The sequence below is a fragment of the Rhinopithecus bieti genome, unplaced genomic scaffold (assembly GCF_001698545.2).
Source record: "Rhinopithecus bieti isolate Rb0 unplaced genomic scaffold, ASM169854v2 scaffold_2654, whole genome shotgun sequence".
Lineage (NCBI taxonomy): Eukaryota > Metazoa > Chordata > Mammalia > Primates > Cercopithecidae > Rhinopithecus > Rhinopithecus bieti.
The window spans coordinates 2,339,706-2,363,317 of record NW_016804048.1 but is presented as its reverse complement, the minus strand read 5'-3'; the positions used below and the strand labels follow the sequence as shown (position 1 = coordinate 2,363,317).

General features: G+C 49.4%; 1 protein-coding gene across 18 annotated transcripts in view; it reads left to right on the top strand.

The window, feature by feature from the left end:
- The window catches only part of CACNA1C (calcium voltage-gated channel subunit alpha1 C), an 800,874-nt gene that overhangs the window by 486,661 nt on the left and 290,601 nt on the right, over positions 1-23,612 (top strand). For all 18 annotated transcript variants that reach the window (XM_017863189.1, XM_017863204.1, XM_017863129.1 and 15 more), the window contains exons 4-5: positions 2,536-2,675; positions 11,190-11,329. In XM_017863189.1, the coding sequence (XP_017718678.1) occupies positions 2,536-2,675; positions 11,190-11,329 (280 nt within the window). The remainder of the gene's footprint in view (positions 1-2,535; positions 2,676-11,189; positions 11,330-23,612) is intronic.

Sequence of the window (23,612 nt, the reverse complement as noted above, 5' to 3'; positions counted from 1 at the left end):
AGAAGAATGGGTGGATGGGTAGACTGACAGATGGATGGGTGTGTCGGTGGGTGGGTGGGTGGGTGGATGGATGGATGGATGGATGAATGAATGCACAGGTGGGTGAATGGGTGAATGAATGGATGGGTGGGTGCGTAGGTGGGTGAGTGGATGGATGGATGAATGGGTGGGTGGCTGGCTGGATAGGTGGTGAGTTGGTGGGTAGTGGATGGATGAATGTGTGGGTGAGTGAATGGAAAGATGAATGGAAGGGTGAGTGGGTGGATGGATGGATTGATGGGTGGATGGACAGGTGGATGAATAGATGGATGAATGGATGAATAGTGAGTGGGTTGGTGGGTAAATGGATGAATGGATGGGTGAGTGCATGGAAAGATGGATGAATGGATGGGTGAATGGGTAGATGGATGGATGGATGGATGGATGGATGAATGGATGGGTGAATGGGTGGGTGGATGGGTGGATGGATAGATGGATGGATGGGCAGCTGAATGAAAGGGTGAAAACAACTAGCACATATGAAAGCACCTGACGCCTAATGGATACCCAACTTCTCTTTGTTTCCCTTTCCTTTTCCTTCTTTCTCATCTCAGCTTCAACTTTCTGGGAATACGGAAAGAAGTGACCCTGTCATTTAGTGGCAGACATGAAAGATCTGAACTGTCACGGGTTGGGGATGAGGAGATGGGCTGAGTGGCTGTGTGACAACTCCTCTATTCCTATTCCCACAGACATCCTCAAGTTCCCCTGTGCTGGGGTGTCTTATGTATTCTCCTTCAACATGGCCCTGATGTACATTTTAACCCAACACCACCTGACTTTAAAAGATTGGAACTTCCCACACACTGTGATTTGTTCCTGGGTCACAACCCCAAGGGAGCCGCCTCCCTAAATGCATTTTATGGCACAAAAATGGGCAGGAAGGGAAGGACGAATCTGCCTCTGAGATGCTGATTAAGTCTGACCCCCGCACTCTCTTCCCACTGCCTCTGCGTGATCTGGGCTTTCATCAGCATGTGAGCTGGTGGTTCTTCCGGGTACCTCAGAAACACCTGGAAATTGTCTACAATGCACATTTCCAGGTTTCACAGCCAGGAGATCTGTTTCAGTAGATCTGGACAGCGCCCAGAATTCTACAGTTTTTAATTTGCATCCTCAAACTGCTTCACAGTGAGGCTGGCACTCCCTACATGCCCAGGGGATTGTGATGGAGTGAATGGGAGCCCAGGTACCTGAAGGCTCCCTACAGAGCTTTCCATCCAGCTCCCGATGGCCCTGCCTTGGAGGACCCTCCCAGCTGGCCAGGCAGGAGGAAGTGGGCCTTTGTGGGTAACACTCCTCCTTCAGAATGTGGGTGAGCCTGGAGCAACCCCTCACCACTGCTCCCACATGCACACACCAGAGCTCCCTCTGACTGGCAGAGGAGGGGAAAATGGGTCCAGGGGTTCTGAGCCAAGTGCCCACTTGGGGCTGTGGACAGGCCCGCCCCACTCTGGAGGGCCTGTGCCCAAATGCAATATGGATGGGTGTTTTGTGGCTCCAGTGAAGGATGGCTGAGGCTTCTGCAGAGGCGAGCAGTGGAGCATGAAGGCATCCAGGCAGCCTTTGCCTGGTGGGGGCCATTAAGGCTCTGCACTTGGGATGGGGGTGTGGAGAAAGCAATTAGTGGCGAGGGAAGAGCATGAATCAGCACAGAGTCGGCTCGCTCTAATTGAGCCAACAAGTTTGTCCTGTTCGCTCTGGGTTCCCAGGGATGGGAGCTCCATCCTTAACTGCAAAGCCCTTCTTCAAGGTGTCAGGGGAGGAAGAAGACTGTCTTCTGCCCCTCGAGGGAAGAGAAGGGCTCTTTCCATTCTCCACCCCCACCCAGTGCCTGCCTCCATCCTCAAAATGCTGATTTTCTCTGCTGAAATGTTTGATGTCTTTGGACAGAAGGTTTTATTTTCTTAAGAGATTTCACATTTCTGGATCAGTGTATGTGAGCAGGTAGCCTCTGTCCGGGCTGCTCTTAAGGGATCGTCACCGTCTCTATTTCTTTGTGGCTGCATTTTCGCTCCGTCATTTGGAGGAACTCAGCTAGTACCCTCCCCAAGACCAAGTCTGCTGTCTTCAGGGCTTGTTCCTGCAGAATTGTAGCACGATTTTCCAGGAGCTCTGCTTTATCCCCTTCTCTTTTTGCCCTGACATTGTTTCCCTTTAGATGGAGACATTGTGACTTCTCGTCTGGGAGAGCACAATAAAATGTCAACTGATTAACTAAATAAAATGTTTCAAAAAATAGGAAATTTTTCCACTAATCTAATATTTACGTTTTAATGGGGGAACTTTGACGAAAAAAAAAAAAATCCCATAATCCCCAGTAGCTTGGTGCTGTCGTGGTAGAGCTGTGGAGTTGCTCATTTGGCCTAGCTGTCCCCACTTGGTCCCACTGGGCAGCATTGTTTTCCATCTACTTCTGAGATCTGCTGGTTCCAAACTTTCCAAATCCCCAAACTAATGACTTATTTTTCTCTCTTTTCTATTTTTGTTTCCTAGGAACGAGTGGAATATCTCTTTCTCATAATTTTTACGGTGGAAGCATTTTTAAAAGTCATCGCCTATGGACTCCTCTTTCACCCCAATGCCTACCTCCGCAACGGCTGGAATCTGCTCGATTTTATCATTGTGGTTGTGGGGTAAGTATCCCTGCCTGTCTCTTTCCCTTTATCTTACCAGTGTTGTGGGACTTTTCCTTAGGTTTGCTAGAGACGGGGTCCTTGTCATACGGCCACAAAAATTTAGGCTCGCAGATGATTTAGAGAGTGAGAAAAATGAGATTTATTTTGCTAAAGGAACAGAAAGGGAAAGAGAGATTCTTGGCAAAGTGAGAGTGTGCGCTTCCTGCCCATGGGCTTCCCGCCTCGCAGACTGAATCCAAGGTTTTAGCCAGGAAAAGAAGGGGTCAGGTCTCCCTGCTGCAAACGGTGGCGTGAACGTCTGTGGTTCCACCCCAGTGTGCACTCCTGCCAGTGTGCAGGCTGGCTGGAGTTTCTCTGGGGACCACTTCCCACCTGGCTATCTCACCAGTACATCCCTCTTCTTCCTTCTGTAGTATCTCTTTTCAATTCGGTCCTAACTGTGCTGGCCTTCAGCCAAAAGAAAGGATCCATGAAAATCACTTTGAATTCAGACTTCCCCAGAGGGACAGGATGTTCCCTCTACCACTCCCACACCCCTTTCTACCACTCCCACACCCCTCTCTACCACTCCCACACAGGCGCGCACACACACACACCCCTCTCTGCCACTCCCACACCCCTCTCTGCCACTCCCACACCCCTCTCTACCACTCCCACACCCCTCTCTACCACTCCCACACAGGCACACACACACACCCCTCTCTGCCACTCCCACTCAGGCACACACACAGTTGGACCTGAGTGCTCCTAATGGAACCCATGCTGCTCGGTGCCGCTAAGGATGTCCTCTTGCTTAAGGACTTCGTGTCATCTCAGACCACATCTGGTCCCGCAGTTCCTCTGCCAGTTTCCCTGCTGTATCACTGAGCACATTTGGGACAGCTCGTCCGTGAGCATACAGTCTGCAGGTGTGGGGTGAGGGTGGGGCGCACATGGGCTGTGCCTGTGTTCTGGACTCGTACGGAGGCCACATCCCCATTCTCACTCTACAGGGGGCCTGGTTCTGTGGCCCCAGGGAGCCAGACTGCTCAAGACAGGTGGGTGAGAAGGAAACAGGGAACTATGAAAGGCAAAGAGGACAGGTAACCAAACCCCAATCAAATGCAGCTTACCCCCAGACACCCTGCTCCACGGTAGCATAAGAGTCCGTCTAGGCTTTCAAAACAGCAATGCAAAGAATCTGAAATAAAATGTAGAGTGATCTCCTTATAAATAAGTTAGTAACCCCACAAAAAGATTCTCCATAAACTATTTGTACCTAACAGGCCTACATACACTGGTGAAGTGTAGGTTATTAAAACGCAGGTGATGAAGTTCCGTCAACACATCCGTCTTGTCATAGGAGGGAGCCCATTGCAGCAGATTTTACCTTGAGAAGAAGCCGGCTCCTTTGGGCTAGTCCCTTGTTACTCTGAGCCCAGTGAGTGCTCAAGTGGCCGCCACCTTGGACTCTCCCTCCCTTGAAATCCTGGCAGTCTGCAGAGTCAAGGCCAGAATGTCAGGAGCTCTTTGTCCCAGAGGCCTATTTTTGGAGGATCCTTTTGTGCCATCCCGGAGGAGACACAGCCATTGTGGATGTCTCCAGAGCACCCGCCGTTCACCATCTTGTGAGAGTGCCTGGTCTTTACTGCAGGAAATAACGCAGGAGGACATCGAGATCATTTACGAGTTATTTCCTCGTCTCTGGCCATCTGGATGGCTCACGAGGTTGCTTGGAACCACGTTAGGGGTTCTTTTTTTTTCTTTGTTGCGTTATTTTGCCTGGCCAATGAATGATGCACTTTGGCCATATGAACCTCAGGAATATTTAGGTGATACAAGGGGCACTGAGGTTATTAGTGTCATTAGCCAGGTCTAGCTCTGGCTCACAGCACTCGGGGTGCGCATGCAGCTGTAGGAGAGATTTTGCAGCTTCTGCTCATGCCAAAATAAACAAAGAGCGGCTAAACGCATGCCTTGAATAGCTCAGTAAACCATAGCCAAAGTCCTTAAGGTGGGTTGTTCCAAATGCCCCTAAATCCTTTTCAGAATTCAGCATCTTTCTTAAGGCCTCAGTCTCCTGGGAGCCTTTTGCACATGCATAGAAAAGAGCCTTGGGAATGGGAGCAGCTGCTTCTGGGACCAGTGGAGGGATGAGGGTGACTTGCAGGGACGAATTTTATTTAGGCAAAATTTTGGAATTTTGGAGTGAGTTGGAATTGATTATATGTGCTTTGCCCCATATGTGGTCTTAATTAAATCATGAGTTGGGGAAGCAGAGACAAGAAGTACAGGGTGAGTAGGCACCAAACAGCAGCCCTGGGAGGGAGGGGCCCTGCCTGGGTTGACAGGGAGGCAGTACGGTGGTGCTTCATGCCTCACCTGCAGCCTGTCTGGACCCAGCTTCATCCCTTAGACTCCTCCCCACAACCATAGGGGGCCAGGCTTTTCTGTGGGGTCAGCCCAGATTCCAGTCACATCTCCCTGGGGTCTAGGCCATGAGGCTGATGAAGAAAGGGAGGCATCCAGTTGTGTGCTCCTGTTTCTTTTTTTTTTTTTTTTTTTTCTTTTTGTGACAGAGTCTCTCTCGGTTGCCCAGGCTGGAGTGCAGTGGCGGGATCTCAGCTCACTGCAAGCTCCGCCTCCCGGGTTTACGCCATTCTCCTGCCTCAGCCTCCTGAGTAGCTGGGACTACAGGCGCCTGCCACCTCGCCAGGCTAGTTTTTTGTATTTTTTAGTAGAGACGGGGTTTCACTGTGTTAGCCAGGATGGTCTCGATCTCCTGACCTCGTGATCCGTCCGCCTCAGCCTCCCAAAGTGCTGGGATTACAGGCTTGAGCCTCCGCGCCCAGCCGTGTGCTCCTGTTTCTAAGCCACAGAAGTTATGACACCAGCAGTGGCCCAGCTTGTGGTTGTACTTGCACTGGGACGTATTTGGCACCTAGTCTCTCTTCTCCTAAGGGCTCTTCATCCTGTCTAACTCAGCCCATCCTTATAACGATCCGCCATCGCTGGAGGGTGCAGCTTACCACCTCTCTTCAGCCCGCCTCCTTTTTCTGCTTCCTTGGCAATGTTAAGTAGTAATATTGGGTAGCCCTTTGCTTCTCTGGGTCTCTTGGAAAATATCTGCTATCCTTGGCCCCTCCTCTGTAGCTGTAGGGAAAGGTTTCTCCTGGCCTCCCACACAGCTGGGGGAGCCTGACTTGCCCTGGAGAAAGGTGGACCTGCCTGCCTACTGCCTGAGTGCCAGGCTGAGAGCCTTGTCTCTGCATTGCTATTCTGGTGGCACATGACACGGGGCATTTCTTTCCTTCCTAAAGCAGAGGCCTCTTGGTGGTGGGACTGCTGAATAAACATGGAGGGACTGTGGTGGCCTCAGATTCACCTCCCCCTACCCAGGGACCATGGAATCCTCAGTGGATCTCCTGCTCAGGAGGTTCCATGCCAGCCAGTGAGGCTTTGTTGCCCTGCCTCCCTAGCAGGGTGGTGGCCCTGCCTTTCCCATTATCTGGGCCTCACGATCATTCTACAGCCTCACGATCCTTTTCTTCTAACAGCTCCACTGCCTGGCTACAGATTTGCCAAAGACAGCTCCCAGAGCAATCCTTCAGCCAGGCATCCACGTCAGAGCCCAATCCTTAGGGACCAGTGGGCACCAAGCAGTGGTTTTGCCTTTAGAACATCTCATTGAGAAGAAATACACCAGGCACTCCTACATCCATGTTTGAATTTTCTACCCTTTCAAAATTAAAAGCGGATAAAGGGCAAGTTGTCTAATCTCCACTCCCTTCACTGAATCCTATTTTGTGAACATCTTTTGTTCGGATAAGCATATTGCTTTCTGGCAGGAAATACTGGGAACAAAATCTGGTTTGCATTTGGAATGTTGTTTGACAAATTTGCAAACGGGTCTTCGTTTCCTCTGGTCTCAGTGATCCAGGCTTCAGTGGAAGGAACATTTCCCTTGTAGAGAAAGAAGCCCACTCCCCCATCCTGGCAACTTCTGCCTGGGATTCAAGGCCTCACCAGCTAATGTAGGAAACTGTCAAGTCGCCAGGCTGAGAGACACTGCAGATATGGCCTGGACAGGGTCCTCAAACTTCATTCGGCTTCAGAGCCCGCTGTTGAGAGTCTTGCTCAGAGGTCCAGTACACAGACCAGATAGAAGGGACGTCCTCTGGACCAGAGGAGCCAGAACCCCAGTCACTCAGCCAGTCAGTGCCTGGGAGCCTCCATGGAGCGTTTCTAGGCCAATTCCCTCATGGCTCAGCCCTGCCTGGCCCTGAACTTCTGCTAATGCATCTGGCTAATCCCCCAGCTGCAGCTTCCCATTTCTAGCTCCAGTTACCTGGGACATAAGTCACTTAAGAGCTCAAGCCTATTGCTCCTGAATCAAAGTTGCCCTGGCTCATAGTTCAGACGCGATATGGAGACCCACTCTCCATACCTGGGCGCCCTTCTTGATCCCAGGCCCCACTACTGAAGAAACATGACCCAGCGTGTAGTGCACTCTGCTGCCAATGAATCCATTGCAACCTCTCTGGGTATAAAGGACAGAAATCGCCCTGCACGCCCTTTCCCCTATTTTTCTCGGTTGCCATGAAAAGCCCAAAATTCTTGAGTCATCCCTCATCACCCGGACTCCTGTTCCCATGTGGCTCTGTGCATCCTGTGATCTAACCCCTCCTTTCTCACTACCCCGCGGCGGAAACCTTCCCACTGTGCCCTCCCATCCCCATAGTCTCTCGCCTGTTCGGGGTCAGTCAACTTTTCTGTAAGGGCCAGATGCTGGTTTTCATCTTTGCAAGCCAAGTCTCTGTTCCAGCTACTCCACCCTGCCCAGCAGCAGGACAAGAGCAGTATCTCCATGAGTGGGTGTAACTGAATTCCAACAAAACTTTGTTTGCAAAACAGGTGGCCCAGTTCTCAGTTTCCTTTCCAGTCACTTCCAGATTCTCCCATGAGGGTACAGCTTTCTCTGCTGTCTCTCAGCAGGCAGCCACTTCCTGTCCCAGAAGCCTCCTTCCACTGCACCAGATTGCCAGGTCTAAGGGGGCTCTGCCAGCTCCTGATTTCTGCTCCACTGCACCCCCCTCCCTTTTGACATTAGTGTCATCAGATCCTCTATGCCTTACTTCTCTTTACTGCAACCTTCTGCAGACCTTTGAGTCACCCCTCCTTATGCCTTTAGGACATGGGCTCTTGGCTCACTCTACTTCACTCCAACACTCACTTCTTCTCTACCTTCCCTACAGTAGCTTCTTGGTTCCTGGATATCTGCCTTCTGGGAAGCCTATCCCAGTAGGCCCACTCCCATGGTTATAGCCAATATCCCTGTCACCACTGATAACACCTACCCCATAATCCCAAATCTATACATCCTACTGTCTAACCAGCACCACCGTCTTTCCCGTCCCCTCCCTCTCTCACCCTGACTCCCATGATCCCTTCGTCCCACCGCACTCTAATCCCTTCGTCCCACTGCACTCTTCATCCCTGCCACCATGTCCACCCTCCTTCCAGCCAGCGCAGATGCCATGTGCCACTGCTGCACTCACTCAAGGCTTGCATTTATGCTCAGCTCATTCTTAGTCTTCTGTCTGTTTATCTTACACACCTGGAAAACACCAACCCTAATCAAGTCCAACTAGAGATCTGCTTGGTATCTGGAAAGGGTCAAGAAATCTGCAAAGTTGAGCAGAGTCTCACTTTACACTCATGACCTCCAACCTCGAGGAGGCCCCTGGTGACACCTGAGGGCTCTCCTGCTTTGTCTCCACTCCATTCACCCTTCTGCTTTCTGAGAGAATTCTTTCAGCACCCTTGCCTCTCTCTTCACACTTCCCATCTCCTTCCCCTTTCACATTTTCGGCTGATGGCCTCGTTCCCCAGTTCCCTGAGAAAGATGCAGTCAGAAGGGGACTTTCATATATTCCCACAACCACGCATCTATGCTGACAATGTGCCTTCTTACTGAACCATGGCACATAGCCCTGCCCCTGCACAGGTGGACACCCTTCGTGTGCACCCATCCCCTTCTTGCCAATGAAGGAGCTCCGTCCTACCAGCAGCGGTTCTCTCTCACCTCTATGTCATCACATTTTCTGCCTCTGTTAGATGATTCCCATCACATAGAAAAATGCTATCTCCCATTCAGAAACAAAACCCTCTTCACTCCACTCCCACTTCTAGTAACCCCCTTTTTTTCTCTGCTCATTTACAGCAAAATTTCTCAAAAGACTTGTCTCTACGGTAGCCACATGTGGCCATTCGGCACTTGAAATGTGGCTAATCTGAATTGCAATAATAATCATAAGTATAAAATATACAGCATATTTCAAAGATTTAGTTACAAGACAAGGAATGACAAATGTCTCATGAATAATTTTTTATATTTATTACATGTTGAGATGATAATATTTTGGCTATGTTGGGTGAAATAAAATCTATGATCACTGTTAATTTCACCTGTTTTTACTTTTAATGTGGCTCCTAGCAAAGGTAAATTACACGTGCAGCTCACACCTGTGGCTTGCCTCATATTTCTGTTGGCTAGGGCTGTCTATCCTCACGGTCTCCCGCTCCTCCCATGCTCTCTTGAACCTATGTCTGCTAGGCGTTTGTCCACATCGCTCCACCAACACAGATGCCTTCAAGGTCTAGATGGTCTTGATGTTGGTAAACCCAGCGGTCGGTGTCCAGCTGTGTCTCTGCAGCATGTGACACCACTGCCTGTTCACTGACCACCTGCTTCTTGGGGTGCTGTTCTCTCCACGTCACTGCTCTGCAAGCCATCCCTCATCAGTCTCTCTTGTTGCTTTCTCCTCTCTTGACCCCGCAGTGTGGGAGCACTGCAGGGTTGGGTCCTTTCACATCCTCACCTTCTGCGCTGGCCTCCTAGGTAGTCACATACAATTTGACTTTAAATATGAACTATGCAACTACTGCGCTTTTGTCTCCAGCTTAGACCTCCCCACTGACCTCCAGACACAGTAGAACCACCTCAAGACATGCATTTGATGTCCAAGCAACAACTCAAGCTTCAACAAGTTCTCGGCAGAACCCTTGATGTCCATTCCACCATATCTCATCATTCCTGTTGCTCACGCCCAAACTGTTGGAATCTTCTCTGATTCCCCTCTCTTTCTCACACCTCACATCTAGTCCATCAGCCAGTCCCACCAGCTTTACCTTAAGGTAAATCTGGTATCCAACGTTTTCTCACTGCCTCCAACACCACCACTCGTTCTGAGCCACCAGCGTCTCGTGCCTGGGTGACTGCAGCAGCTGGTCTCTGGCCTCGCCCCCGACAGGAGAGTCTCCCACAACAGCAGAATGATTCTTTTAGACCTGTAGTTAGGTCATTGTCACTCTCCTGCTCAAAGTCCCGCAGTGGCTTCTGTCTCAGAGAGGATACCAGTACCTGCTGGGGTTCCCTATTTCCTCTCCAACTTCCTCTCCCACAGTTCTCCTCTTTTCCTGCTCTGCTCCAGCCACACTGGTCGCTGTTGTTCCTCTAACGCACACCCTGCTCCTCCCTTGGGCCTCTGGCTCGCCTGCTTCCTCTGTGCCTGGAACAGTCTCTAGATAATGAAGTGGGTCCCACCCTCACTTCCGATAGGCCTCTGCTCAAGTGTCACCTGCAGGGAGTTCTTTGTGCAGACCTCTCAGGTGGGAAGGGAGGCAGCCCTCACCCTCTCTCTGCAGAGCCCCTCGCTGCCCCTCCTGCTCAGCACTCATCACTCTAAGTTGCAGTGTCTGTTTATTGATTGCTCAGTTTATTTTCTGTCTCCCTGCTAGAATGTAAGTTCCATGAGGGGAAGGGCTTTGTCCATTTTGTTGTAGCCGCAGTGTCTAGAACAGTGCCCGACACATCACAGGTGTTCTTGTTTGTTGGAGGAGTGAATATGCCAGCTCAGACCTACAGTGGCAGGGCCGAAAGCCCTGCATCTCAGTTACATGCACGTGTGGTTTTGCCCCACTTGAGACCTTCTTGTTTAACCACTGAACCATTCATTCATTTGTGCAGCACCCGCCTCCTGAGCAGCCACCGAGGCCAGCACAAAAGAGATTTCCATAGGCCAGGAACAAGTCAAAGAGGGGGGTCTCTAGAAGGAAGGAGGTGGGGAAATAGAGCACGTGGTTGCTGGCACCCCTGGGAGGGGTGCTGGGATACCATGGAGAGGGCAGAGGGCTCCTCAAGGAGATGAGGACTGACGACAGACGTCACCTGCTTCCCACTTTTGTCCAGCACCTGTCCAGCTCATGCCTTTATGATGGCAGAGGGCCTGCCCCTCAGCTCGCTCAGGCCTCCCTGGGCTGTGGTGGCACCCTGGGCATGGCCACCACCCACACTGAGGGGATGTCAGCTTACAACTACCCACAGACTCCACGCACGCCCACAGCGCCCACTCCTGGGCTGGAGACCCCTGCGCAATCTGCTTTTCCGGGCTGCATCCAGAGGTCAAAGCCCCAGCTGGGCAAAAAAAAAAACCCAGTCCTGACAGTCCTTCTCTCTTTCCTCTCTTCTAGGCTTTTTAGTGCAATTTTAGAACAAGCAACCAAAGCAGACGGGGCAAATGCTCTCGGAGGGAAAGGGGCCGGATTTGATGTGAAAGCGCTGAGGGCCTTCCGCGTGCTGCGACCCCTGCGGCTGGTGTCCGGAGTCCCAAGTAAGTGAAGCCTGTTCTTGTGTACAGTGTTACCTTCTCACCACCTCCTGCTGTCCTTTGCTGAACTGCCAACAACACTCTACAAAGGGACCTGATTTCATATAAATGGAGGGGTTTTTGTTTTTGTTTTAAAATGAGTTCCTTTGAGCTGAAGAACCCTACTCTGATGTAAGTACCTTAAAACACACTGTGGTCCCAGCTCCTGGAAACTCCTGGAGACAGTTCACAGCAGTCACTCAGCCACATGAATACCACATAAAAGAAGTAATCCCATGGCCATCTGAGCCACCCTGGAGGCCCTGGGATGGGGATTTAAATACATTTTGCAGCAGAAGAGCCAGGTGGCTAATCCCCGAGGCTCCAGAGCACTTTAGCCAATGAGATTATCTCTACTTTCTGTATTTTTCCAAAGAACAATGAGGAAAGCATCAGTGGATGTTGTAAAAGTTCTGTTTTAACCTTTCTCCCAGCCCTCTCCTCCCGTCCTGTCAAATAGGGCAGTCCAGGCCTCAGGAGCCCCACTGGGGACACCACACCTGTCATTGTGAGAAGTGATTTTACCCAAAGAGAGGAGGGTATTCAGCTCTCTGAATCAGCGGAGGGGTTTGGAGAGGTATTATCTATCCGGATGTCAGTCACATGGACAACACCTCTTCTGCCACTCCTGCAGAAGCCTGGCCCATTATGGATGCACCCCAGGTACTGAACACAGTGGCTTCAGGCCCCCTGGGGAGGTGCCAGCAAATGCCAGCCCAAGGTGCTCCTGGGGGCTCAGTCCACTTTAGGAGAACTCCTTCTGCTCTTTCCTCTTCAGTTTGTGGTGTCTGAGAACAATTCTGGACTCATTTGCTTAAATTTTACTTTCAGTTCAGCTCCAGTAGATTTGGCCCATGACTCAAGACATAGGAGACCTCTCAGACTAGGCTAGGACCAGATGAGCTTGGAGATGGGGTGAGGGACAGGAAGACAGATGACCTCCAGATGCATAGCCTCTCCTACCCTTGCCATGCACTGAGCACTTGGTACCCAGTGTGCTGCTGGTTGGTATCTCATGGAGTCATGAAACCGTGGAAATGTGAGGGGCTTTATATTAACCAGTTATTCATGCATGGAACAGTGAAAAGATCTTCCTGTGACTAATTAACTAGCAATAGAGCCAAAACTAGAATCGGGTCTCCTGATTTCTAGACCAGCTCTCTTTCCTACCACACTGCACTGCCTCTTTTAAAGAATTAAGTGGTATATATCTCTTGATTGTCTTGGATTTTATTTTTTATTTTTTTATTTTTTTTGAGACGGAGTCACGTTCTGTCACCCAGGCTGGAGTGCAGTGGCACGATCTCGGCTCACTGTAACCTCCACCTCCCAGGTTCAAGTGATTCTCCTGCCTCAGCCTCCCGAGTACCTGGTACTGCAGGTGCTGCCACCATGCTCAGCTAATTTTTTTTTTTTTTTTTTTTTGTATTTTTAGTAGAGACGGGATTTCACCATGTTAGCTAGGATGGTTTCAATCTCCTGACCTCATGATCCGCCTGCCTCAGCCTCCCAAAGTGCTGGAATTACACGCGTGAGCCACTGTGCCCGGCCGATTGTCTTGGAGTTTTACACATATATCCTGTCTCTTAAACTACACTATAAGCCCCTTGAAACCAAGAACTGTGCCTTCTGTTGCCTCTGATTCCGACACAATACCTAGTCAGTCTCTAAATAAGCAAAGGGAACCTACTGAATAAGCAAAAGCAAGAGTTTGTTTTCTTTGCAGTGGGACTCCCTGGGCAAAGCTTGTGGCCTGTCTTAAGCTCAAAAGGCACACAGCTGAGCACACAAGCACAATTAAAGCCGACTTTCTCTACTCAGCCTTGACTGTTTGGGAGTACTTAGGAATAGAAACTGCATATATCATGGCCAGGACCCACTTCTTTTTGAAGCCTAAATTATTTGGGTTTTCCTTGTCAATCAGCCGTAACTCAATAGCCCAAATCAGGAAGTAGGAAGGGAAGATGATGGTGACTTTGAACATGACTTTAAGGAGCTGGTAATGGTACTGCCAGTGTGTCAGTGATAGGAACTAGGAGTTAATTCCAAATGCCAGCCAACCAAGCAAAATGGACACAGTGACCCTTGGCCTGTTATCTACGTACTTATAAGGGGCCTACAAAATTCTTATTAGGGGTATTAGGGCATATCATAAAGAACAAGCATGGTTCTTTCACTAGATAAATTTGACAGTCTAATAAAAGAGTGTATCAGTCAGCTTTTGCTGTAGGAATAAACAATCCCAAACTCTCCACGGCTTACAAGCAGCAACTTTTACACCTGGCTCATGGCACCTGAGGATGGGGGTCAGCTGCAGCTCCCCTGCCCGCAGCTGGACTCTGGGCTTGACCTCATTCTGCGTGCCATTCAATTCCAGAGCCCAGGTCAAAGGAACCCTCATCTTCGGTGGTAGGCCTTGTAGTTGTCATGGCTGAGGGCAGATGCTCACAAAATGGGGCCTAGAGCCAACCGCAGCAGCAACTTAAGGCTGATGCTTAAATGTGGCTTCTGTCTTAGCTGTTCACATTCCACTGGCCAAAGCAAGTCACGTGGCCACCCTCAAAGATAACGGGGCCAAGAAGTGTGCTGAACCTGCAGAGAAGCATGGGTGAGCGATTGAGAACGCATAGCAGCCTACCACAAAGAGACTGAGGAGATGATTGTTATCAACAGCAGTAGCTACAGTAATTGCTGTAGTCCAGAGATTCTTAATTAGAGATGAACATGGTTGAGAGCCTCTCATGCTACAGGGCATTAAAAGGAAGAATTAGATTAGATTGGGTCACTTGGGTTCCACTACAGAGGAGACTTCCCGAGGACGGAGCCCTGTCTCCATCTGCACTGAAGTAAGGTAGATGTGCCTTGCAGTGGTCAGGAAGCAGTAACACTGCTAGGAATTCTCTCAAGAGGATGAAGGCCTCAAATGCAAAGCCCTCATGTTACCTGCCGTGCAGTCCAGGAAAATATTTTCGCCATTAGAGATGATGACACTGAGATGGTTTTGCTGTTGTGGGTGCCTTGCAGGTAGCTCCGTGCTTATGCATAGGAGTAACAACTGTGTCTGGTTTCCTGTGGGTCACCAGTAAAATGGTGACTTCCTCAGCTTATCCAGCCTTCTGCCCTTTCTTGCTGGAATAGTGTCTGCAGCTTTTGAAACAGGGAACCATGCAGACCATGGTGGATCAGTGCATTGTACCAGTGTGGTTGGTGTCATCTACAAAGATGTCAGCAGTATCTCCCCCGACTACAAACCTAGACAAATGCCTCCTTCTTCTACTTCTCATAACCATAGGTTATCTCCTCTGTATTTCAACAAAACTCCTCAAGAGTTGCCTCTACCTGTTGTCTGTGATTCTTGTCCTCCCATTATCTCTTGAATCCACTCTGATGGGGCTTTCTTTCCCACTGCTGCACCAAAACATCTCCTGTCCAAACCATCAGCGATCACCGTTACTGCACCCAGTGCTCTGTGCTCCAGGACCATGTTACATGATCTGTTGACAGCTTTGGATACAGCTGATCACTCCTTGTCTTTGAGCCACTATTACCCTTGGCCCTTGGGACACGGTTCTTTTTTGTTTGTTTGTTTTGTTTTTTTGAAATGGAGTCTCGCTCTGTTGCCCAGGTTGGAATGCAGTGGCGCAATTTCGGCTCACTGCAAGCTCCTCCTCCTAGGTTCACGCCATTCTCCTGCCTCAGCCTCCCTAGTAGCTGGAACTACAGGCACCCGCCACCACGCCTGGCAAATTTTTTTTTTGTATTTTTAGTAGAGACAGGGTTTCAACATCGTTCGCCAGGGTAGTCTCCATCTCCTGACCTCGTAATCTGCCCGCCTCGGCCTCCCAAAGTGCTGGGATTACAGGGCGCCCTGCCCAGGAACACTGTTCTTTCTTAGCTCTGCCCTTCATGTGCTTGTTTCTTCTTCTTGGAATCCTTTGCTGACCTCTGTCTCATCTTCTCACCCTCTTAACATTGGGACGCTCCAGGGGTAGATCCTGAGACCTCTCCTGTGTCCACACTCACTCCCTAGTTATCACGTCCAGCCTCCTGGTGCTAAATATGATCTATGTGTCTTCCAATAACCACCAGCTGTGTGTCACCAGCCCAGACCCTTTCTCCAAACCTCAGACTTGCATCTCTACCTGCCGACTCCATTCCTCTCCTGTCTGAATAGCTAATAAGTATCTTGCACTTAGCAAGACCCATGGCAGAACTCCCAGTCTTCCCCAAGTTTTTCTCAGCTGGGTAAATGCTAGCCTCATCCTTCTAGCTTCTCAGGCCTTATTGGACTTATTTCTTTTTCTCACTCTTTGCATACAATCCATCAGAAAATCCTACAAACTTTACCTTCCAACCATATCAAGAATTTGTTTCTTACCACCTGCACACTCGGCTCAGCGCTGGCCGCCCTCGCCTCTGACCTGGATGATGGCGACAGCCTCCTGCAGGAGTCTCTGCCTCAACCCCTATCATGGCCTGGACCTAACACAGCATTCAAATAGCCCTCTGAACAGCCAAGTCAGATCATGTTCCTGCCCTGCTCAGGACCCTCCAACGCTTCCGTGACTTGCCCAGAGTGAGTGCCAAAGTCCCACAGGCCCTGCAGTCTCACGCCTTCTTCCTCGCTGAGCTCACCTCCTTCACCCTCCCCTCCTCTCCCTCCTTACCAGCCCTCCACAGTGACCCCCTTACTATTCCTCCAACATTCCAAGCTCACCCCACTGTGGGGTGGTGGCCGGCGCTGCTCCTTCTGTCTGAACGCCCTCGGCTCAGCTCTCCACAAAGGCCTGCACACTTCTTCTGCCCCTGCTGATGCCGTCCCCTCACCCCATTCATCTACCTTCCCTGCTCCATTTCCCCACATCACCTCTCACCATCTGCCATTCTATACGTGTATGTGTTCATTTGCTTTATCACCCCTTACCTCATGAGAATATAACCTACAGGAGGCCAACAGTTTTTGTTAGTTGTGTTCACAGCTGTGTCCTCAGCACCGACAATACAGGTGATAAATATCTGTAGAATGAACAAATGTGGTTACACGGATGCCCATGGTGGCTGGCATGGATTTACATCACAGGCCCTACGAGTCACCCACTCCACTAAAATGATGTGAGTGCTGCCAGCTTCCTGGACAGGTGCCTTTGCTGGCCTTTCCGCAGGGTCTTTACTTCTTCCGTCTCATTTGGTCTTCATGACAATTGGGTGATATGAAGAAATGTATAGAGATGATATGTAGATATGTAGGGTTTTTCTTACAGCAAATAGGTTCGTTGGGCAGTTTTTGACATCTGCAATTCTAGACCAATAGTGTTAGAGGCTCCAAAAGTTGCATTTTTTAAATGCACTAAATGTACTAAATGTCATTGAAATCTTATGATCACAGGTTGTGGAAATAGATGATTGCGAGAGTACAAGTCCATGAGTCATTTATCAATTTGTTCAACAAAATCGACTGAGTACTTACTTTATGTAAGGTTTTACTAGCCATTATAGCAGATACAGAAGTAAATCAGACGCCAAGTGTGTTCTAGAGAGCTTGAAGTGTAGTAGAAGAAAAAATATTCATAAAAGTGATTAGATAGAATAAAACTTGGAGATGCCAGAAAGCAAAGTTTAGGTACGATGTGCACTGTGATGAATTCTGTGACGAGCATGCATTGGAGACGCCATACTTTGGGGAGAGGGGATGGAGAATCGGGAGGGCCTTCTTGGAGAAGGTAGCATTTGGGAGGGAACTTGAAGGATGAGTGAGGAGAGGCATTCCAGGAAATCACACAAAGGAAGGAGAGTGGCTGTGGCCCTCAAGATGCACACCGTGAGGCTGTAAGGCTAACGGCTTGATGACGCTATGGAGGTGAAAATCAGATTGGCCCATCCAATGGAGTTCTGTGTAGTTGAAAGATCTGGCCATTTGGCTTCATAGAGACTCTTCTGCAGTAACAGAATCCGTTTCCTCTGCTGCGAACATCCAGTCTCCCACAGCAGCAGTGCTGTGAAGCATGCATATTACACCAAAGGCTAAGCCATATGGAGGAATCAACGTTATACAGCGAGATGAACAATAAATAGGGAGAGTTGTGCTGAAATATTTGCAATGTATTTGTGAGGAATACGTTTGCTTGTGAAGCAGTAAGCAAGGGGTCCTTTCCTCCTTTCTGTTTCATCTCATGTGCCTTCTGGAGAAGAACTTTCAGGAGGGGCTTGATAAGGGGAGAAGACAGATGGGGATGAGAAAGATGCGTAGGGTCTTTGACGAAAACTCACAGCAACCTAGACTTGATCTGATGATGAAGGGAACTGAAAAACCGCCTCTGTGTAAAACCAGCACTAGCCTTGGAAGATACGCTTCACCCATCATGAATGTTTATTGAGCAGCCCCTGTGAACCGAGCACAAAGCTAGGTGCGGGGACAGAGGTCGATAGCGCACTCCCATCAGTCAAAACAGAACACCTGTCCGGTTTTCATAAGGACCATCCAGTTTTAAATCTGGACCTCCCAGTCCAGATTTGATACAAGAACATCTTTCTAGAGCAGAGAGTCAAAATCATGTAACTCATCCCCTGAAACTGACATATTTTGGAGTTCAGAGAATATCCCTGAGTCAGAGCAGAGGCTCAAGCCCACACTGCTTCACTCTTCATCCTTTGCTTTTTCCACTGCCTGTGTCCTCATCTTCCCAGACTTCCCTTTCATCCTGGTTAATGTGATTTTAATTCAGTCCTAATGGAACGCTTTAAGGACCTTTCATGGGATACATTTTCCTAGTATGCGAGTCTTTACAAGATTAGATCTTTCAGGATGTCCCTTTTGTCAGTAAAATGTTGTATCTGGAAGCACACAGAATAGAAAACAGCTCGCTATTAAACAGAAGTTTGCTTTCATCCTGAGAGGTGAGAAGGAACACTGAGGATCGTGTGTAGATAGAGGTCAGATGCTTCCATTTTTCCTTGCTCAGGTATGGACCGTTTCCTGAAAACAAATCAGCACCGGTTAGTAGACAAATGTCGGTGGAGTGGATACCATATAGAAGGCAAGGAAAGGCTTAAGACATGCTGGTTTTGAACATGAGCTCTTGAATCAGACTGCTGGCTTCTGCCACTTACTGACTCTGTGGCCTTAGGGAAGTTACTAAGCCCCTCTGTGCCTTTGTTTCCTCCTATGTAAAATGGGGAATTGTAATCGAACCTATTTCATATGCTGCTGGAAAGACTAAATGAGTTAATGCATACAAAGTGCTTTAATGGTGTCCTGCTTATAGTAAGTGCTCAGTTAAGTGATAGCTGTTACATTCTATTATGTTACATAAGTAGCCTAGAAATAGAGGACAAGATCATTCTCAAGAGACAACAAATATACTTTAAAAGAGAAGGAATATTCAAGAGTTAAATAGCAACTTGAGACCAAAAATCACCAGAGAGGCATGTGTATGATTATTTGACTTGCGCAGTGTAGATGATGAGATGGATTCAAGGGGAGAGTTTACCAGGGACCGTGGCAGTCCAAAAAGTTTTATGAAGGAGGACATATCGGAGATGAGCCCTGAGGTTTGTGTGGAAGAGGCAGGGATGGGGATGGAAGGATGTCTGAGAGTGAAAACCTCATTTGTTTAGGTCACCAATGCAGGCCAGCCTCGGCCAGTACATAGGTGTGGGGTGCCCCAACCCATTACTGAAAAGGAAGTACAGGTAGTGAGAACCAGGAGCAAAAGTCTGCAGTGAGCAGACTGAGCTGGGTCTTGGATGGCATGCCAAGAGGCAGTTTTCTAAACAGCCACTGCTGTTCACTCTCCATACGAAACGTTCAGAAAACCGCACTGCAGAGACAGGTACGTGTCTTGGAAATCTAAAAAAGGAGGTCAGAACTGACCATGGATCTTGAATTCCAGGGAGGTTCACGAACCCACCCTGGCTGGTGTCAGAGCTGGGGTCAGAGCCATACCGAAGCTGCCACTGCTGTCTCCCACCCTGCATGACCTCCATCCCAGAGGCCAGGTCTGGGCCATCCTGCTCTGTCCTGAGCACCCTGCCAGAAGATCCTATGCTGCTTGACACCGAACACTCTTTTTTAAAAAATTGTTACTGAGATGATGAATAGTGACTTAAAAATTCCTGCTGCAGAAGTTGAAAACTCACTTGAGTGCCAAGTCCCCAGGTGAACCACACTCATCCTGAGATGTAGTTTTCCTCCCAGGTGGGTTCTCTCCTCCTGGGAATTAGTCATTGTGAAACTGGCCGCACTGATTAGCAAGCAGTGCCAGTTAATCAGACCACTGGGGGCATATTAGAGCTACTAAAAGCAACTTTTCTGAGTGTTTTCACACTTTGATGGTTTAAAGGCACTCATACTGTCCTGTCTGAAATTTGCTGTTGGTAAATTGAGCACAGCAGATTTGCAATCCCATTGTGGCTCCCAGGAAAGTGTTTTCTGGCCGCATTGTGCAAGAGAGGAGGCTAGGCAGCAGGCATGGTCCCTGCAAACAGCTCCTGAACCTCACCTGCAGTTAAGGACGCCTCCCAGCCTGGACTGATAAGAGAACATCTTTCTAGAGCAGATATTCAAAATCATGTAACTCAGCCCCTGAAACGGATATATGTTGGAGTCCCAGAGAAGATCCCAGAGTCAGGGAAGAGGCTCAGACCACAGTGCTTCACTCCCCATCCCTTGCTTTTTCCACTGCTTGTGTCCTCATCTTCCCAGACCTCCCTTTAATTCTGGTTGATGTGATTTAACACTGAAGTGCCCACAGGACGCTGCTGGTGCAGCTGAGCACAAGCCTGGGTAGGCAGAGGACCCAGCCTCCAGTCCTGCATTCACCCAAACAAGCCTGGGGACCTTGGGCAGGTCTGCCCTCCCTCTGGACTTTGTCCTGCATCTGGGACTTGAAGGGCCTGGACCGGCTGGCCTCTGCATCCCTTTTCTCCTGCCACATGCCCATCCTCCCCACACCAGCCTGTATCCTCACTGCTTGCAGACCTTCGGCCTCTCCACCCCTTGTTCTCACCCCCTCTTATGTCCTTGGACTTGAACCTCGTTCTCCCCTCACTTTCTATTTTGCTTCCTCTTGCTTTTTTTTTTTTTTTTTTTTTTTTTTGAGATGGAGTCTCGCTCTGTCGCCTGGGCTGGAGTGCAGTGGCCGGATCTCAGCTCACTGCAAGCTCCGCCTCCCGGGTTTATGCCATTCTCCTGCCTCAGCCTCCCGAGTAGCTGGGACTACAGGCGCCCGCCACGTCGCCCGGCTAGTTTTTTTTTTTTTGTATTTTTTAGTAGAGACGGGGTTTCACTGTGTTAGCCAGGATGGTCTCGATCTCCTGACCTCGTGATCCGCCCGTCTCGGCCTCCCAAAGTGCTGGGATTACAGGCTTGAGCCACCGCACCCGGCCTTTCTCTTGCTTTTTATCCCCTTTGTCCTTTAGGGGTCTTACAGGCCACATACTCTTAAACAGCATGAGGGGACATTTACAAAGCTGCTTATGAGGACAGGGGCGTGTGCAGGGGGCCACCCCCGAGGCCATCCCTCATTCTCCTTAACACAGCGCTGAAAGCTGCCTGGTCCCTCTGCCCGCCCATCAGAGACGGTCCCTGTAACATCTTCTAAGCCCTTTCCCTCCCACTTCTTTCACTGCCACAGGAAGTACTCAAACCTTGTCCCCTGTATGCGTCTCATGGCACTGGTCCTGAATCTGAATGTCTGGGTGGGAAGGGACTAGGCTATTCCAACCGAGCTTCCATTCTACAGAGAGGAGCTCTGTGGCCGGAGGGCCACATGACTTTCTCAAGGTCACAGAGTGACCCGATGGCAGGTGGGCAGGACCCTTGCTTCCTGCATGGTCTGCAAGGGGACTGTGATGGCAATGGTGAGGGAACCCTCAGGGCTGCTGATCTTTGGCACCCCCAGGTCTCCCAGCCTCCCCAGGAGGGAGGAAGCCCCCAGAACTGGCTCCCTGCCTTCCCACCCAGGTAGCCTGGGCTTGTGCTCTGCAGACGGAGCAGAGCACCCTGGAGGGCAGCCAGAGACAGCAGGGGGCGGGTGGGAGGTGGCCTTCATACTGCAGGAGCCTTGCCTCTCAGAAACAGAATTGAGAATGGGGTGGGTCCCACACCCAGCCCCGCTCCTTAGCACCTGCCAGGCCCACCCTCTCCCCTGTGTCTCCTGATCTCCCAATGCGGACAGGCTTTCCCCTTGACCACTGCCTCCCCAGTTAAGCAGCTATCTTCCAGGCCGCCTCCCATGTGCCCCTGAAAGACGCCTGGGCCAGCAGCTCAGGGCTCACTCAGAGTCCCGGCCCTGCTGCGACTTCTCTGTTGCCCTGCCAGGTGCTTTGCCTCAGTTTCTCAGTCTACAAAGAGTGAGTGATAGGGGTGCTGTGGATAAAGAGGAGATTTCACCTGGACAGTCCTACGAGCTCCCAGCACCCGAGACCTCTTGGAGAGGGACACCGTGGGTTGTGAGGATCCACCACACCAGATAGGAAGGCAAGAGGCCCCCCATGCAGCAAAGTGAGCTGACTGACACAGTAAGCCCACTCACAAGTTCCTGCCTCCGCTGTAGTGGAGTTTCACTGAGAGGTTACTGAATATCCACAACAGTATGTGGCTGAACTGAGAACATCTTTATTATTTAGTGTTCTAGATACAGCAGGGTAAAAAGTCCTCATGGCAAAGAATGCATGCAGTCACACAGGAACGTCACATGTGTGCTAAGGCACACACACATTCCTCCAGTCACGAACTGGTCTCTTTTTGATTTGAGAACAAAATGTAGGAGGCAGTGAGAAATGTTAGGGTTACCTCCAACTGCCAGCAATATTCAGCATCCGTTCAAGGCCTTCAGACTCAAAGAGCTTGATTAGCTGACGAATCGGCCCAGTGGTCTAGGAACGCAGGGATGTTATCCCTAATTTAGAGATAGGCAAATCCAGGCTATCTTGTTCGGACTGTTTTCCAGTTGGGATAACTCCCTCCAGCACTTGGTTTCTGTTGTTTGGAAGGGAGCACAGCTTCCTGAGCCAAGCACAATCACACTGCTGCTGGGCTGTAGGGTGCCCTGCCTGGCTCTGGAGATTGAGAGTGGTTCATAGTTTGCCTGTTGCCTTCTATCTATTTCAAGAGTTGTAAGCCCCTTGGGTGGCAGGGCCTGATGGCAGATAGTATTGTTGTCACCTCAGGAATGGTGATGGAGTGGGAGGCACTCCGGCCTGCCGGTGAGAAGACCAGGGATCTAAGTCTGGCCAGCTGTGTGACCTTGTCATTTAACCTCTGACCCTTAGCTTCCTCATCTGTAAAATGGGAGGGGTACAACTGTATTCGCCCTAGAGTTTTAGCCTGTAAGTGCCTACCCTGCTCACCTTTCACCATGGCAGTTGCCCTCTAATCATGCGTAATTTTCGGTCAGCTGACTTCTTGAGCACCCCCTTGCATATTAGTGAGTGAGTGAGTTAGGTTTGTTTTCTTTTTTTTTAATTTTTGGCTTGGGAACATTTCAGAGCCACCAAGGCTGTTGCCACTTCTGTTGTAGGTACCCCGGTAGACTGTGTGGTACGTGACCCCAAGGATATACAGAATCACATTGGGAGGGGAAAAACATGTTGGGGTGCGTGTGTGTGTGTGTGTGTGTATGTGTATCCATGTGTGTGTATATATATGTGTGTGTATATATATATATAATGTTGAGATATATGTGTGTGTGTATGTGTGTGTATATATAAATGTGTATGTGTGTATATATATAATTTTGATATATATATGTGTGTGTGTATGTGTGTGTATATATATAAATGTGTGTATGCGTGTGTATATATGTGTGTGTACATATATATAATTTTGATATATGTGTATGTGTGTGTATATATATAAATGTGTTATGCGTGTGTATATATATGTGTGTGTGTATATATGTGTTATGCGTGTGTATATATGTGTGTGTGTATATATATAATTTTGATATATATATGTGTTTGTGTGTGTGTGTGTGTGTGTCTATATCTCAACATTAGCCAGGGGAAATGGTTCTTTGCCTCTCACAAAAAGCTCACCAAACACTGTGGTCTGTGGCAGCGGCAGATGATACTGATGATGACAGAAAGGTCTATCTTCACTCAGACATGCCACCGGTCAGGAGCTTGTATTCGGAGACTACTATCTGCCAGCCATTGAGCGACACGAGCCACCGGTCTGTCTTTTCATCTGTGCCGCATTGTGTTGACCTGGGCAGAGGATTAAACAGGAAATGCAGTCATATCATAG